Source organism: Asterias rubens, chromosome 9, assembly GCF_902459465.1.
Source record: "Asterias rubens chromosome 9, eAstRub1.3, whole genome shotgun sequence".
Classification (NCBI taxonomy): domain Eukaryota; kingdom Metazoa; phylum Echinodermata; class Asteroidea; order Forcipulatida; family Asteriidae; genus Asterias; species Asterias rubens.
Genome location: NC_047070.1, coordinates 981,371 through 998,228, shown reverse-complemented (window position 1 = coordinate 998,228; position 16,858 = coordinate 981,371). Strand labels below are relative to the sequence as shown.

The following is a 16,858-nucleotide window of genomic DNA, read 5'->3' as shown; positions in this document are numbered from 1 at the left end:
CTCTCCTATAATACCTCAGGATGACCTAGATTTGTTGAAGGGAGAGAAAAAACACATCTATTCAAAGGAATGATTCTAAAAATAAAAGTGTTAAAACCTATTGCAACAACATGTTGTAATGTATTCAAAAGGTTAGGTGTACTGTGAAAGTACGTAATTTGTTCCTATTATTTTTTAGATTCTAGTTTTAAAAAACCCTCAATGCAACGATGCCTTCATCAATCTTGATGGTTTATACCAAAGTAGCAGTAAAGAGATCACTTTAATAAAGGGGTATAACTCTTCTTATTAGTCAATTTAACAAAACACAACTTGTTTTTATTAAGCACTGTATATTCAGCACTTTACTTGAATTCTGTGAAGAAAAACATTCCACACAACAGGCAAATCACTTGGGTGGGATTTGAACCTGGACCTTGCATAGCTAGAGCAGCTGTCTAACCACTAGCCACTGGTCTAGTAGAAAGACATCTGCTCTAGCAATGCAAAGGTTGTGAGTTCAAATCTCACCAGAGTAATTTGTGGTTTGTCCTTCCAGTTGCCAAAGGAATACAAGTATCTGTATTTTCAATGCAGACATAATAAAGAAACAAAATCTAATAATCGATTATCTAGAAAGACCGCCAATATAATGGCTAGAAGTCTCAGATGCCAGAGCACAGAAAACCTACAGTTTGCTCTAAAGTTTGTCTTTGTTCACCCCAAGTACAAAATTGTTTGTTACATTTTTGAAGTTAACTATGAAAGAAACTTGTGTCATGATACGAACATCAACCTTCCAATGTACTTCAAAGTTTCTTTAACATGGAGCTGTTAAAACAAAACAAGAAAGTACAGGACATACTGTCACCTTTCGAGGAACATTTATTCGATTTGTAAGTAACATTGTCTCGCAGGGAAACTGCACCTGTGGTCCCCCTGATGACGGAACAAATACTGCTTGTGGCCCTTAAAACAAGTTTCACTTCTCCTTTTTTTAAGATGCTATTTGATACCTTCTTGCACAGGAGATGAAATATTACTAATTTAGAGGTAAATTGCTACAGGATTTGCAATTATCAAAGGGATTGGGGAGCACTTTAAATCGACACTCAAATTTTGGAAGAGCAGAGGTTAACACTCCCATGTGCGCACGGATTTAAAAACAAACCACAATATCAATATGAGGAACCTGCCCCCCCCCCCAAACAAATATCTCGTCCACCTTAAAAATAGGCCAGTGTCATTCCCAAAGGTGTGTCTACCTTAGTTTGGCTCACAAGCCTTTAACCCCTCAAGACCAACGATCTTCACCTCGCAACCTGTGGCTGTAACAAAATTCATCCAAGACCAAGCCCCTTGAGACGGTACACTGACGTTCTGATGTAGCTTGGGTCCGGACTTAAAGTAAATGGCCACGGGTGACGCAATCATTAGGAGGATTGCTAGGAGCAGTAAAGGCACTATAAGCACTCCCTCTATGACAGCAGGTCCTAGTAGGATGTCACGAGGATTCCTCCCCAAGAAATGTGTCAAAGAGTCTTGCTCTTTTTCATCTGGTCACTTAAATCCAATTAGAATCCCAACCAGATGCTAGATTTTTCTCTCTTCAATTCTTGAAAGCTGAGATTGATAGATGGAAAGTCGCAGCTTGGGGGTTAAAATGGGCTAATTTCAGGGAGGGTTACGGGGTTAAATTTGTAGTGAATGGGAAGAGGGTGGGGATTATAGCTAGGTAAATTAGTTGGTACTTGTTAATCTTGTGTGTAGAGAGAATTCAACGAGGAGGGACAATACCCTAATGCATCAATAACGTTGGGCAGGAAAGAAACCTTTCACTTTGTGTACCTTGGTTTCAAATAACACAAAAACCCAAGAGCAACATTGGGACTGCATTCTTCTTTGGACTGTAATGGTACGCTAATTACAGCCATATCACAATTTATAAACAAGAGGGAAAATGAAAAACAGGTCCTCTCGGCTGGCTAAGGGAAATCTTCAGGGCTTTTCCTAAAATCAAATCTAGACTAATAACATTACAACCAGGTTACAAACCATTTTTTATGGTGAATATTTATTTTTTGGCCACACAGCAAAATTGACGATGCACATTTAGTCACACAACTATACAAGGTGTAAGATTTGGGTTAAGTTTTGTAAGAGCAAAGAGTGTAGACCTTTTGCATCTGGGATCTAGAAAATAATTCGTTTTTCAACCCTTACTTCGATCATCGTTTACTCAGTACTTTCCAGAGTTCTGTAAAATAAATATGAAGGCAATCATGCAATTTTTTTTTCTCACAAAACTGGGAAAAGCATGGAGTATACGATGATTAATAAACAGCAGTGTATAGGGGTAACAAACAAATTATAACAATGAGCTTGAAAAACAGCACTGTTCAACCCTTTCAATAAGGACAATATAAAAACACCTACTAGAGTGAGATTGTACAAAAAAGAAAAAACAAATCTGAAAATTTGATAACACATACATGTAGGCTCTTTACATCACCTTGAATAGAAATCTACATTTTAGATCATACCAACCAAGGGCAGAGTATTTTGTCTCTGTGGTGGTGAGTTAGACTCTTTCAAGAAACTCTGAAAGCTAAGGGAGGTTTATTTTGAAATCCTGAAATCAGGAGAACTCATGACAAATCACAAGTCTGCACTTCGTCATTATACAACGACTACACTGGTACTTCTTGAAAAACAGTCACCCGAGAACCATAATATGGCAAACTCATATGATAGACTGGTGGCCCAGTACGAAATGAGGTTGTCTTGTGCCCCGTAGCAGGACGTAATGAAAGTGCACCCCAGCAAAAGCAATTCATGTACAAATTGTGTTTCGAGAAAAAAACCCGAGTGTAAAAGTTGGATTGCTTTTCAGCCATTCATTGGTCATTGTGAACAAGTTCAATCCAAAATGGGAATGGAAAAACATGTCTTCGGAGTAATTCTAGCCACAAACATCTCGCAAATAACATCCACCTTACAAATGCACCATTTTATTACATATGACCATCTGCTGTGACCTTTCTCTATGCTCGGCTGACGGCCTAAGAGCCTTGGGGCTGACGACCAAAGAGACTTATTCCTGGGCATCAATCAGGGTATAAATGCAATTCTCAATTGGTTTATGAAAACAATAGCAACAGGGCTTTATAGTTCTACAAAACAATATTCTACACAACACTACAAAATCTGAACACTTGCGGTTGGGGGGGGGGGGGGGAGATGGGATGGGGGACAGGATTCAAGTACAAGGGTGTCAGTCATAGAACATTCAGACGTAACTTATGAGCATACAATTTTGCACATTTTGCGAAGCAAAATCAGCTTTCACTTGATAGCATAGTCATAAACAAAATGTTACAATCCAAAATGCCAACGGACTTAGATGCAAATAAAGTACAGACAATCAGCAACACATTTTTCCCCACGACCACGTTGACAAACTGCATTGCAATTTATTGTTCTAGATTTCCACTAGATTTAAACAACAAAGGTGTTTTGATTGAGTGAAAAGTCAAGGTGACAGATTGATCGATGCTAGTGACTCAAGTCACCCGATGTCATCATCATGATATAGTGTCAATCAAGGTCAACACCGCCGTGTGTTATACAATGAAGTGCGCTTTTAAGACACTGCGGTTGTACTGGGGCGACTCCCACATTGGTGAAACAGAGCAACAGAAGGCGCATCTCAGTGGTCAGTGTAATACAATGGCGTTTGGCCTAATATCATTACATGACAAGCACTACTGGCGTTATCATTGGTTACTTTTCCCTGAACTAAGAGAGGCTTGTGTATCCTGGGGGGGGGGGGGGCCCTCGTCACCTGTTACAGTAAGAGAACCACTTTACACTAAGATGATACACAGGGCAGCCCCCATTTACACAAAGCCCGACACACCTTGACGTGATTATATAGGTCATGCCTACTGTCTGATTGATAGCTAGTAATCTAAACCATGCATCGGTCGCCATGTACACACCTTAGGTGCTGTCAACCACCAGTGACGAATTCAGAACAGGAACCTCATGTTCAATGTACCGTCACGTCAAAGCGTTTATCTCACCACACACAATAACTTTTGGCGTATTCTTTTAGACACCATCTGAATAATTGAAGTCTACTGAGAATCTTTTTTAACCAACCCTCCCCCGACCCCCTCGTAAATTTCTCTCTCGCTACGGACTCAAATGTCATGTGTTGACAATAGTCTTAAAGAGCTTTGTAGATAGAGCCAGAGGTTCTTACCTACAAGGAGGTCTAGGGTGAGTGTAGTGACAAGGAGGAACTTCCCCCTTTATATGGGTTAAGGGGGGAGTGGGGCGATCAGGTTACAATGTTCAGACAGGATCTTATCATGTTCCATTGTGTAGACAGTACCTGATGATCATTTTACAACATCCAGACTAAGTTTGCTGATCGGGTTGCAATGTTTTCTTGCTGTATCATCACATGATTGTACAAGACAAAACCCAATATAGACTACATTCATGTTCAGTTGCATGAGATGGGAGTTACACAAGTACTGAACTCTACGGGGGTCTACATGGTTCCCTTTGTTTTGCAATGGCTCTAAGCTCACGAACCATTGCTGAAACATTGAAAAGATAAACAGCGGTAATATCTGGTAAATTACCAAAAGGATCATAAGACAGAGTAATATTTGTTACAGCAAAGTTGCAAAGCAATACTGTTTACATATGTGAATGACAATCTACGGAAATCGAGAGACACATACACAGTAAACATTGCATCAAGTTTGAAATATTTAAAGGGAAATTTCTTGCTCAACAATGAGAACTACAAGTGACTTGCAAGCTTTATAGACAGTCAGAATATTCAATCTTTTAGGCAATTCAATCATTTCTAAACCACTCTTGAACAAAATAAACCCACACATTGGTACACACTATTGTCATCATTAACTAGCCCATATACATGTACATGGGCACAAATTCACAGAGCTGCCTAAGCACAAAAAAAGTAGCTAAGCACAACAAAGTTATGCTTACCAGAATAAGGTTACCGGTTAATTAAACATGTCCCCCGTACCATTTGTGACTGGTATTCTGCTCACTTTTGCTAAGCAGACGCAATAGTTCAGCACTCCGAGAATTAAGCACTGGTATTTAATGGCTTTGACTAGCGGTATTAGACAAGCCAGAGAAATTTCAGTATAACCACCGAATGAAAAGGAAACAGTGAGTCATATAATGTAGGGTTTCAACAGTAATAACAAGTTCTTATGTCCTGCAAAGGTCCTAGGGACAAGATTCATGTGCTATTAGGAATATGGAACATAAGTCAGAACCGGTAAAACTCAGTTTAAGGTTTGAAAGCAAATCCTATTAAAACTGGCCTTGTGTACGAAATCCTTGAATTGCCTAAAACACATGAATTTAACATCAACATTAAACCGACGAGCACAATTCTAAATCTTTGGTTGTACTCAGCGTGGTCTACCTCTTCCCCTGCCTCTACCCATGGGTGGTTTTACCGGCCGATCATCAGCGTTGGTTGATTTGGGGTTCTTGACTGTCTCATCAACAGACAGGATCAGACAGGCTGCCTCTGACGCTGCCGTGATTGCGTTGATTTTGACGATTGCGGGCTCCCAGACACAAGCGACAAAGTTGTCGGCTACATCCTCATTAAGTATATCTACTCCATACCACATCTCTCCTGAGGGAAGAGAAAGACAAGGAAGTAGAATTTAAAGTAAAAACATTATTACTACATATCACTGACAGAAATTAACATCTGTAAAAAGAACATAATACATAGCAAAAACAACAAAAACAAAACGACATAATAATAATAATAATAATAATAATAATAATAATAATAATAATAATAATAATAATAATAATAATAATAATAATAATAATAATAATAATAATAATAATAATAATAATAATAATAATAATAATAATAATAATAATAATAATAATAATAATAATAATAATAATAATAATAATAATAATAATAATAATAATAATAATAGTAAAAAGGTATTTACAGCTGTATGTAGCACCTTATGCTAGGCCTCAAAGCGCTGAACACAAAATCAAAACACATTTATGTAAAAAACATACCGTTTTCTCTCTCTCATATTTCTTTAAACTGAATATGCTGACTGTGTTCTCCAGATGACTTAGAACATACCGTTTGCTTATTGTAACATGGAGTTAAACAACTGTGTTTGTCTCACAATCAAAGACAAAATACAACCTTTTTTTTACTGTGACTGTCAACTGCGCGTCGCTTACACCTACACATTATTTTCTCGTATTTTGTATGGAAACAAAATTCATCCTGTTTTGCATTTTGTAATTGAAGAGAAAGCTTGTAAAGTCGCTGCCAATGGTTATTCATACCCTACAAATCTCAGAGATGTCAAAAGGATGGACATAGGTTTTGCCTTCTGAACAGTATTTAAGTTATCACAGAAGCGCAAGCGGAATACAGACTATTATAGTGCTACAAGGTGTTCCATAGTCAGCAAGTCCAAAGGATATGGGTTGCAGACCAGCTAGTTTTGTTCAATGTTCCAATTTTTAGACCTAGTTTTTGCGAATATGACTTCATTTTAGAGGGAAATGTTTCACACACAAAATTAACCAATGTTTTTCATCCTAACCAATACCTTTAAAGTGGCTCAACACAATGCAGTACTTTGCAGAGCTCATGTTTTACCAAGAGCATTGGAAATAAAAAGCAACCTTCTATTTGGGAAGTTAACACAACATACGTATATATGCAGCAGCCAACACACATTTTACATCCTCGTAGTCCCTAAGCTTTTATGTAATTATGTACATCAGAGTTCAAATTCCTCGGCTTCTTTCCACAAAAGGAGGGAGGTATTTTGTAAAAAAACAAGAGTCATGAGCACTCTGTAATTTGCAGTAGACATTCTGTATAAACGTACAAAGTACATTGGATTTCAAATTCTTCATCTACTTCCCAGAAAGGAAGGAGTGGGGTGTTTTGAAACACCAAGGCCTTAGTCAAGAGAATTCTGTAATTTGTAGTAGACATGGGCACGGATATGCAAACCGCATACTTCCACCACACAACAAACATAATCATACTGTATGGAAGTTCCTAAATCTACTGATTACACTCCAAACACAGCCATCCGCTCCGAGTATTGCCGGAACATGTCACAGAAATGTGGCAACTTAACCTGGGCTATTTCACAACGTCCTTCATACATAGCTAGGGGGAGGGGGGAGTTAAGAGGATCAACTTTGTTACCCCCCTTCTATTAGTGTCCGCCACCCAAAGGTTATCAGGTGACACAGGACTGGTAACGTCTACATGTACTACAGGGAGGAGGGGGGGGGGGGTGGTAGGGAGAGACGGGTGAATTATGTACATACACTAGCAACTCATCGAATGTGTCAGACAGGAAATTTGATTTGCAAAGGTGGACTTGACCCGGCTACCAAAAACATCCAATTGGCCGGAAATGCCTCAATTTCCAGGGTACGTGCAGCCATGCAAGGCGCGATGTATGTAGATAGACGAGTCTTCGGAGTCGAGTCAAGTAGGCTATCAATGATTTAGGGCTTTAATGCCTTAGTGTAGTGATGAGAGCTCTGTGTCAAGATTGGGTAGCAGCTTTTGTAGCTACAGGGGGTTTAAGCTACACAGGATACAGCTGTTGGCACTAGCTTAATAACGATGTATTTAGGAAGGGGGGAAGGGGGGAAGGGGGGAAGGGGGGAAGGGGGGAAGGGCAGCTGGTACTGGTAGAACGGAATGAGAAGGCCACATGAGGTGAATCTTATAGTCACTGTCTGATCTCGTCGTAAAACTCTGCTACAACTTTCGGTTTTCTTTCAGAAGCATGGATTAAGGCAGTGGTCATACAAAAACTTTCTTGTACAGAACTACTTTTCAGTTACCCTGTATATGGGTCTAAGGGCACCCGTAGGACCAACAAAACAACTAAATAACTTTCTCAAGACTTTGTATTCAACAAACTAAAAACAACTTTGTATTGTTAACTTTTTAGGGCTGCCCACCCAATGAAGTGATAGCTAGATAATGGCAACTGATCTGTTTTCAAGACAAGCTTTCAAATAGTCAGGAAAGGTACATAGATCTACAATTTTAATTCAACATACACCAAAGTGTAAACAGAAATGTTCCTTGATAAAACACAGCCAACAAAAGAAAAGGTAATTTTTTTAAGTTTCATAGAGCTGCTTAAGCATACAAAGTAGCTAAGAATTACAACATAATACTTACCAGATTAAGGTAACCAGCCAAACTGCCATGTCATTATGTATAATTTGTGACTGCTATCCTGCTCATTTCTGCTTAGCAGACAATTGTTAAACAACATTTTCTTCTTAAGCAACTCTATGAAATCGGCCTCATAACGAGACAAACTTATCTTACCTTGTGCATGTTTCTGCCTGAGCTTGTTGAGTATATTGGTGGCATCGAACCCAGCATTGTCGCATAACTGCCTAGGGATGACCTCCAAGGCCTTGGCAAACGCACCAATCAGAATCTGCTGTTTGCCGGCAATGGTACGAGAGTAATCCCGAAGGTACTTGCTCAATTCCATCTCAATAGCGCCCCCACCTGTTTAACGCAAAATGGATTTTAGTTATATTCCTGAGTCAGTTCGACTCAATAAACAACTGGTGAATAAAAGCAACAAAATATAATTTTGCAAAATCAGCTTTAAGAAATCACTTCAATCTTCTTGAAGAAAACCTGCCAATAATCTAAAAGAAATTTTCTTGCATTATGTCTTAATTTTGCTAAATGTACTTCCTGAACCATCGTCAAAGCATCAAAATCCAAAAGAATGTTTTTGTTTGATTCTATTGAATGAACTTAGGGACTGCCCTGGTTAACTGATGACGGTTTAGATTGTCACAGGCAAACCACCATAAATACTGAATCAAACACGGTCCTGAGATAATGATCTAAGATAATGATCTGAGTAAATTAAGGCTCAAGTAGATTTTGAGTGAAATCCAGTGATCAGGAAAAATCCTGAGAAATCAAGAAAAACACTAAACTTTTGATCATCCCACGGTAGGGTTTGAATCTGATGGATACAGTCTTGTACAGTTATCACAGCCTACATGAACCAAATATTTCAGAGTGAAATCATCTGGGCATTGGCAGCTACACAGGCTAAAGGGATTGTTGACGATAGGTAGGTTGATCTTGTTTTTGTACCACAAAATTTCGTATTAAAACTTATCTTATGGCACATGTTTTCAAGGACTAACTTAGTTGCGTCTGTTTCCATTCATTTGTTTTTGGATTACTACGCCTTGAACACCCAGCAGGGTGGATATATGCGCATTAAAGGCCTTTAAATATTTTTGTTATGAGACATGAGGTATACCTGCAACGACTGCATCATTCTTGATGGCTCGTCTAACAATCATGATAGCGTCATGGAGAGACCTCTCTGTCTCTTCAATGAACTGCTCGGCACCACCCCTCAAGATCAGGGTGCATGTCTTAGCATGTGGGCAGCCTGTGAAGAAGTTATACCTGCAGCAAAAATACAAGTGACAAACTTAGTTAAAAAAACAACACAGCTAATATCTGTCAAGTAATAAAACACAAGGGGCAAAAGAGGAATACCGCCATCATTGAGCAGTATAGCTTAGTATTTACGCCTCCCTCTAGTAAACCTTTCTTTGTTCAACCCCCAAAAAAATATATGCAGAAAAAAAAGAACCCATGACTTCCTGATTGACACCAGCGACCTACTGAACTATGACCTTTACTGACCTCTCTCCGCCTATCTGCTCTTCGTTAAAGGCTTCACAAGTGCCTAGCACATCCTCGGTGAGACTCTGGACGGACGTCTGTATAGCGCCCCCGCAGGCCTGTAAGGTACGCTTAAGATCTTCATCTACAACGCGTCCAGCACAGAACAAATCTCTGCATGGGGGGAAATAAATAAATATATAAATGAAACGGTGACATTTTTCTTGTACAGACCCTTTAACTTCCACTGTGTGACCTGGGATGGATTTCACAAAGATTTAAGACTAGTCTTATAACTAGTCCTAACTAAGGACTAGCCTTACATCTGTTTTTAATATCTCCTAGGACTAGTCCTAAGTTAGGACTAGCCTTACATCTGCTTTTAATAACTCCTAGGACTAGTCCTAAGTTAGGACTAGCCTTACATCTGTTTTTAATAACTCCTAGGACTAGTCCTAACTAAGGATTAGCCTTACATCTGTTTTTAATAACTCCTAGGACTAGTCCTAACTAAGGATTAGCCTTACATCTGTTTTTAATACTCCTAGGACTAGTCCTAACTAAGGATTAGCCTTACATCTGTTTTTAATAACTCCTAGGACTAGTCCTAACTAAGGACTAGCCTTACATCTGTTTTTAATAACTCCTAGGACTAAGTTAGGACTATCTTTGTGAAATCGACCACTGGACCTAAACACACAGCCCTGCTATAAGCAGATCTACAGAGCACCATAAGTTATCAGGAGCATGACTGTCTTGTACTAAGCTACTTCTTGTGCTAAGCGCAGCTCTGAGAAAAGGCCCTGTTTTGGTTTTGATACCCATTTTAATGGTCTGTTTGAGGAATAAGAGTGAGGAACAAATAACAAAGAATTTTTTATCTCCAAATTAGGTAGCACTAGCGATTTTTTAAAGGCAGTGGACACTAATGGTTATTACTCAAAATAATTAATAGCATAAAACCTTACTTGGTAACGAGTAATGGGGAGCTGTTGATAGTATAAAACATTGTGAGAAACGGCTCCATCTGAAGTAACGTAGTTTTCGAGAAATTAATTTTCCACGAATTTGATTTCGAGACCTCAGATTTAGAATATGAGGTCTCCAAATCAAGCATCTGAAAGCACACAACTTCGTGTGACAAGGGTGATGTTTTCTTTCATTATTATCTTGCAACTGCGACGAGCAATTAAGCTCAAATTTTCACAGGTTTGTTATTTGATGTACATGTTGAGATACACCAAGTAAGAAGACTAGTCTTTGACAATTACCAATAGCGTCCAGTGTCTTTAAATCAAGTCATACGCCAGACTTCCGAAAGTGGCCCTCATGACGGTGAACACAACAGAGGAAATTGCTATAGCGCATCGACTGACAGAAATTACACAGAAATCACACAAGAAAATGTCGAAGTTCAGCAGAGAATTTTGGATTGAAAATTAAACAAAGTATCAAGAATGAAATACAAATGCTTTCAGATTTTAGACATGTCCTCTGGGAAATTACACCATTTCTTTTTTAGTTGTCAAGTCATTCATGCTACATGTGCAACTCCAACGCAGGACACAGAGTCTTTGTAGCCTAAGACAGCATTTATTTAGCTTTCGAGATAGGATCCAGTGCTGTATTTGTATCCTTGCTAAAAATGCAGGAAATTATTTTAGACGTAAGTGTGTCTGGCTTAGTGATTACCTGCTACATTCACACGCTGCAAAATTCCTGGTTTTAATAAACATAATACTCCAGGAATATGTCACAAAAAATGATTGAATTTATGAAAGTGCTTAGAATGGATAAACTGTCTAGTGAAAGAAGAAATAAAACAGTCCTGAGAATTTCATCTTTGAGAGGACAAGGCCGTTTTCATTTTGCAATGGTGATTTCCATTTGGAAAGAGGCTACGGTCTCCGACTAACTGCATGCCTGATAAAATATTCTATGAAAAGAGCTTTTATGGTTTTAGTCTCTTGGTTAAACGTGTTTCATCTTCTACAGTGATTTATTAGTCTTCTTTCAAAAACAAGAAGCTTTTACAGGTTGTTAGGCCATGTTCCTGCTCATTGCAACATTAATTTGTAAACGTCGCTCGAAATCGATCAAGTGTGCCATAATACTGTCGACTACATCCTCATATCGAAACGCAGAGGCAACATCAATCCCTCAAGTCAAGAAAAACAAATTCACAACTCCATAAATTCTGGACGAGACACGGGGGGGATGGCTTCTGTCAAGCTTGACCTAGATTTTTACCCCTCCTCCCTTAACCCTGATAAAAAAACAAAATACCATCGACCAGACTGACAGCCTGTCACCTGCTCATGACAAATGTGGCACAAGTGCCTGTCTTATTCATTCACATTTCTAACTCATCAAGCGTTATTTACTAACAGTTTTGGACAATTCATCTCATGGAGAGAATAAAAGGCCACGACCTTGGCCCAGAAAAAAAAGCGGTGAGCATACACTAAGGTGAACTTCAAAGGCCGCACAACCTGTAATTTGCAATCGAGCAATCAATGCTTTGCATTTTCTATCTCCCCTTCCTCTCACTTGTTCCCTCCCCCCTCTTTTTTGACAGTAATCTAAGTTGGCCTCATTGCACAATCACTTTATGAATCAGCCGAAATGGTTTATTTCAAACACGATCTTGGCCTGTCATTGATTTATCAGACTTTTAACCAAACATGGCAGGTATTTTCCCCCTGTACAACACATACTGAGTAGCTCCTGTGTAGGAACGGCCTAAGTTCTGGTGTACTATCTAGTCATCTTCATTGGGCAACCTTGGAACCCTCCCCCAAATTTCTCCTTCAGTAAAGAAAAGAAGTGGGACGGTGGTGTCAACAACTTTTGTCTGATTGTGATTAAAACCAGCAATGTCAATCCCATGTCTATCATATGCGTCAAGGGTGAGGGTTTCCAGTCCTTTTCGGAACACATGGATCAACAAATCCCATTGGTAAAAAGAATCCAACTACTTTGCAGAGACCCTGTGAGACCCCAGGAAAGGGGGGTATGCGTCCCCAATGTTACCCCACATCAAGCCCCAAATAGGCAACAACCGCAATACTCTCCTGAACAGCCCCGATAACTGTTTAACAAAACAGGCCTTTACTGGCACAAACTTAGTAACTTTCTTTGAATCTTGGACATACATCATAGTTTGATGATGAGCTCAGAATGAAGTCCTTGTTTTCAGCCAAGACTTTTCAGCCATCTCAAGATCCTATCCTCACAATTTTTTTTCAAATCAGCTGGTCTCAATTTCGTAGCTCTACTTAGTAGGGAATTCTGCGCTTACAATAAACGTGTTTCATGGAATAGCAGGGAATATTTGCTTGTGCCCGTGCGTAAACCACGTTACTAGGCATTCTTTGCATACACAGCTAGCTTAGAAATTCGGCGCTAGCACATTCAGCGGAGAATGGTGATAGTAAGCGCAGAATTTGGCAGTTGGGCCATGTTCACGATTCTTGATGGAAGAACTTCTTCAAATCGTCTCGAAACAAGATTGGTCCAAGAAATGACTCTCACCTATCAGCAAAGTACTGAGTAGCTACATCACCGATGGGAAGCTTAGAGAGGACTACCTTGGCACCACTCTGATGAATCTTATCCAGTTTGTCGTACAGGATGGACCACTCAGCATCAACGATGTTTTGATAATCCTAGGGGAACAATAAATCAATCAATGCATTAGCATCAATCAATACAACAACACAGCTAGTGAGTAAAAGATCATTAAAAAAACCTTCAAAACCCCCCCAAAATGTCATTACTGTGCAACAAATTTCAGTTGAGCAAAGAAAAAGTAACCAGAGCGTGATTTAAACCTTAGTTTTATGGAATAACGTGCCAGTACTCCATCTACTGAGGTTTCCAATACAGCGCTTGAAATGCAAATTAATTACTTCTCAATGCAAATGAATTACTTCTCAAGTTAACAAATAAATTATTTTGTTTTATTCAAATCCATAAGTGTTAGAAAAAAGGTACGAAAGGATTTCAAATTAAATTTTTTCCAACACAAACCATCATGTACTCACAATAACAGATTTTTGTTTCCTGTAAAATGCTGAAAACAAGGTCAGGTCGGGAAAATAATTGTTTTAGGAAAATATGTTGTATGTGCACACAAACAAATACTAATTAAAAGTTTAATAGTCCGACTGAGAATTTCAGTGTTCTTCTCTTGCACGAAATTCCTCATTCCACAAAGTTACCTTGTTTTTTATGTGTTTTTTTCCCCCAAAAAATTGAGCTTCATTCATTTGTATATAAGTTGTCCTACATGTTGATGCATGTTGTCTGTTAATAAAAATGTTAAATAATCCATATTTTGCAGCATCAGAGTCCAGCTTTCTCCAGAAGACGATCAGAGCATACTGATCGAAACGTCGAGTTGAAACCAACAGTTCTTTTCAGAACCACCCCAACTCATTAGAGATAGTCATTACATGGTGTTACCGCAAACCTTTCTGTATCATATATCCACCATGCAAAGTTTCAAATCCTACTAATCCATATATTGTTAGCCCCAAAAAGGTATCTTGGCTTAAAACCTTTACCATCAAGCTACATGTATGCTCATGTGTTTCATATAACTCGCTATTCCAGTCTGTGAATTAGTAACTCCAAATGGTAGACAGGTGCAAGTGAGGGTTGGGGTAAGGGTGGAGTCGGGGGGGTCATAAATCCATCAAAAATCTCAATGATTTTTGGGGAAAGAGAGACAGTATCTGCCCCAGCATAGGGGGATGATTTCCAGTTGATGTACCCAATTACGCTATTTCCAGCCCTCTATTCCACAACACCGGTGATTCATTTCCTACGAAGGGAAAGGGGTTTTTCTAAAATTAGGATTGTCGGGATTGGGTACAAATGTGCTTGTTGCGGTTGGTTGGACTAACCCAGGGCCAAGGCTGTATAAGTGTGTGCTCTGGTGTATGATAAGACTTGTTTTGAACCTCGGGAAGTGGGGGGAAGAAAAGGCTTACCCCACGAGATAAATTAAACGAACGTCAGTTATAAGTTTCCAGGCATGATATTTGGTCCTTGAAAAGGGTAGGAACACTTTAATGAGTACAAGGGCTGACCGTTACACATGAGGTAGGCTCTAACTAATAGAATTTTCAGACGTAAATAAGAAGAATTCTTCCTATAGAATTGGACTACACTAGTCGACTATTTGAAACCAGCCTTCTGGGCATAAACGAATTTGCTGGTTATTACTGTCTTCATAGCACTGTGCAGAGTTGATCAGTTATCAGCAAATGACAACATACATTGAGTTGCCGATCAGGTTGACATGACATGACTAGAGTCGATTGCACACTAACTTATGTGCGCTACATATGTCACTAAACAACCACTAGCTAACCCCGAACTTGGCCATTGGTGTTAAGTTAGGTGCAATGGTCAAAGGAGTGGGAGTTGTTGGGGGGGGGGTTGGCTCGGGGCGGCCGTCTTCAACTCACCTCAACATTGTCAACCCTGATCTCAGCATTCTCCTTCTCAGACTTCAATTCCAACTCGATGTTGAGTAGAGCAATCTTGGGGTTCTTATATGTCTTGGGCTGCATCTCAAAGCCTGCGTAGCTGAAGGTCTTCTTGAAGGCAACACCTGCGATCAGTCTGGATTCCTGGAAATAAGAAATCAATCACCAATAAATTAAGGCTTGTTCATTACAAAGAAACAGAATATGCATCATTTTGGAGAGAAATGACAAGGAATAGAGCCAAGAAATAAGGTCATTTAAAAACTGCAAACTGTGTATGAAACACAAAATATTTTGAACCAAACCAACGACCCCCTATAACTAAGAGAGGTTTGTGGTAACACCATTATGGCAATCTCTATTTCAGAAGTGTTGGTAGTAGTAGTGTAATGACTCAAAATAGAGATTTCCACATGGCGTTATCGCAAACCTCTCTTAGTTATACTTCCACCATGCAAAGTTTCAAATCCGACCCCCTATTGCTTAAAACGTTTCCGCTAAGCAATAAGTTAGCAGGATACCAGTCACAGATTGCATATGAGAAACAGCATTTTGGCTGGTAACCAACCATATTCTCAGAAGCATAATTGTGTTGTGCTTAGCTACTTTTTGTGCTTTAAGCAGCTCTATGAAATTGGGCCATGGGGCCAATTTATAAAGCCTATGAACCCAAAAACTTGCTAGGCACAGAATATTGCTTAATAGCAGAATCAGGTTACCAGCCAAAAAAACATTAAGTTTGCATTGTTGTGTCTAGTGCCTGACTCATTTTTTGCTCAGCAGTATTTTCTGCTTAACAGCTTTATGAAAATGGGCCGAGGGCTTAAGACTCTTACCTCAAGAGCACCACCTTGCACCTTCTTAATGCCAATCATATCCATTGGAAGGTTCTCATCCAGTATACTGACTGCAGTCACCACCATGTGAGAGAAGAAGTCTTTCTGGGCAGAGACCAGCTTAGAGCTTAGCGTTGTAGCGGCACATTTCTGGAGAAGCTGTTTCTGCTCCCTGTTATCAATCAATCAAACAGGTGGATGGAATTATTACAAGTAATCAATAAGTGGGGGTGGATATTGCTTTTATCAACTCAAGGTTTGTTCATTTTTTTTTACCTTGAACATGTGCCATCTTTCATCTTTGGTTTTTAAGTTTTTTAATATTCATTTGCGTGGCAAAAGAATGAAACATTTTCAAATTTGAATTAAGTTTATATAATTTGTGCACAACCATAAAATAAATTCCTGATTTTTGTTGTCATTAAAAAATAAATAAATTGGTTCCTTTTAGTTACGGTAAAGAACAAATCTAGTGCTTTTTGCCATTTTGTGATGTCAAAAGTGTGCTCTCTCATTACATTTTGTAGAAGACTGCACATTGCTTTTTAGTGGATTATTTGTATTAGCTGCATGAAACATCTCTTGACACGTTGATTATCAACCATGCTTCACTTACAGAAATCCGAAAAACTATCTATAGTTTAATCATTTTATCAGATTCCCTCTTATAAGTCTGAAACACACTGACCAGAATGGAAAGGACAACGACAACACATGAAGTAATACAAATTTTATTACTATAGAAAACTTTGAAAGGAGCACCAAGGCCA

General features: G+C 39.0%; 1 protein-coding gene across 1 annotated transcript in view; it reads right to left on the bottom strand.

The window, feature by feature from the left end:
* Positions 1 to 2,020: 2,020 nt before the first annotated feature.
* Positions 2,021 to 16,858, bottom strand: part of LOC117294396 (T-complex protein 1 subunit eta-like) — a 29,710-nt gene continuing 14,872 nt past the window's right edge. Inside the window, exons 5-11 of the mRNA XM_033776775.1 lie at positions 16,089 to 16,260; positions 15,232 to 15,396; positions 13,289 to 13,422; positions 9,776 to 9,928; positions 9,381 to 9,532; positions 8,411 to 8,599; positions 2,021 to 5,680 (exon numbers count right to left, since the gene is read on the bottom strand). Of these exons, the coding sequence (XP_033632666.1) occupies positions 5,448 to 5,680; positions 8,411 to 8,599; positions 9,381 to 9,532; positions 9,776 to 9,928; positions 13,289 to 13,422; positions 15,232 to 15,396; positions 16,089 to 16,260 (1,198 nt within the window). The 3' untranslated portion in view covers positions 2,021 to 5,447. The remainder of the gene's footprint in view (positions 5,681 to 8,410; positions 8,600 to 9,380; positions 9,533 to 9,775; positions 9,929 to 13,288; positions 13,423 to 15,231; positions 15,397 to 16,088; positions 16,261 to 16,858) is intronic.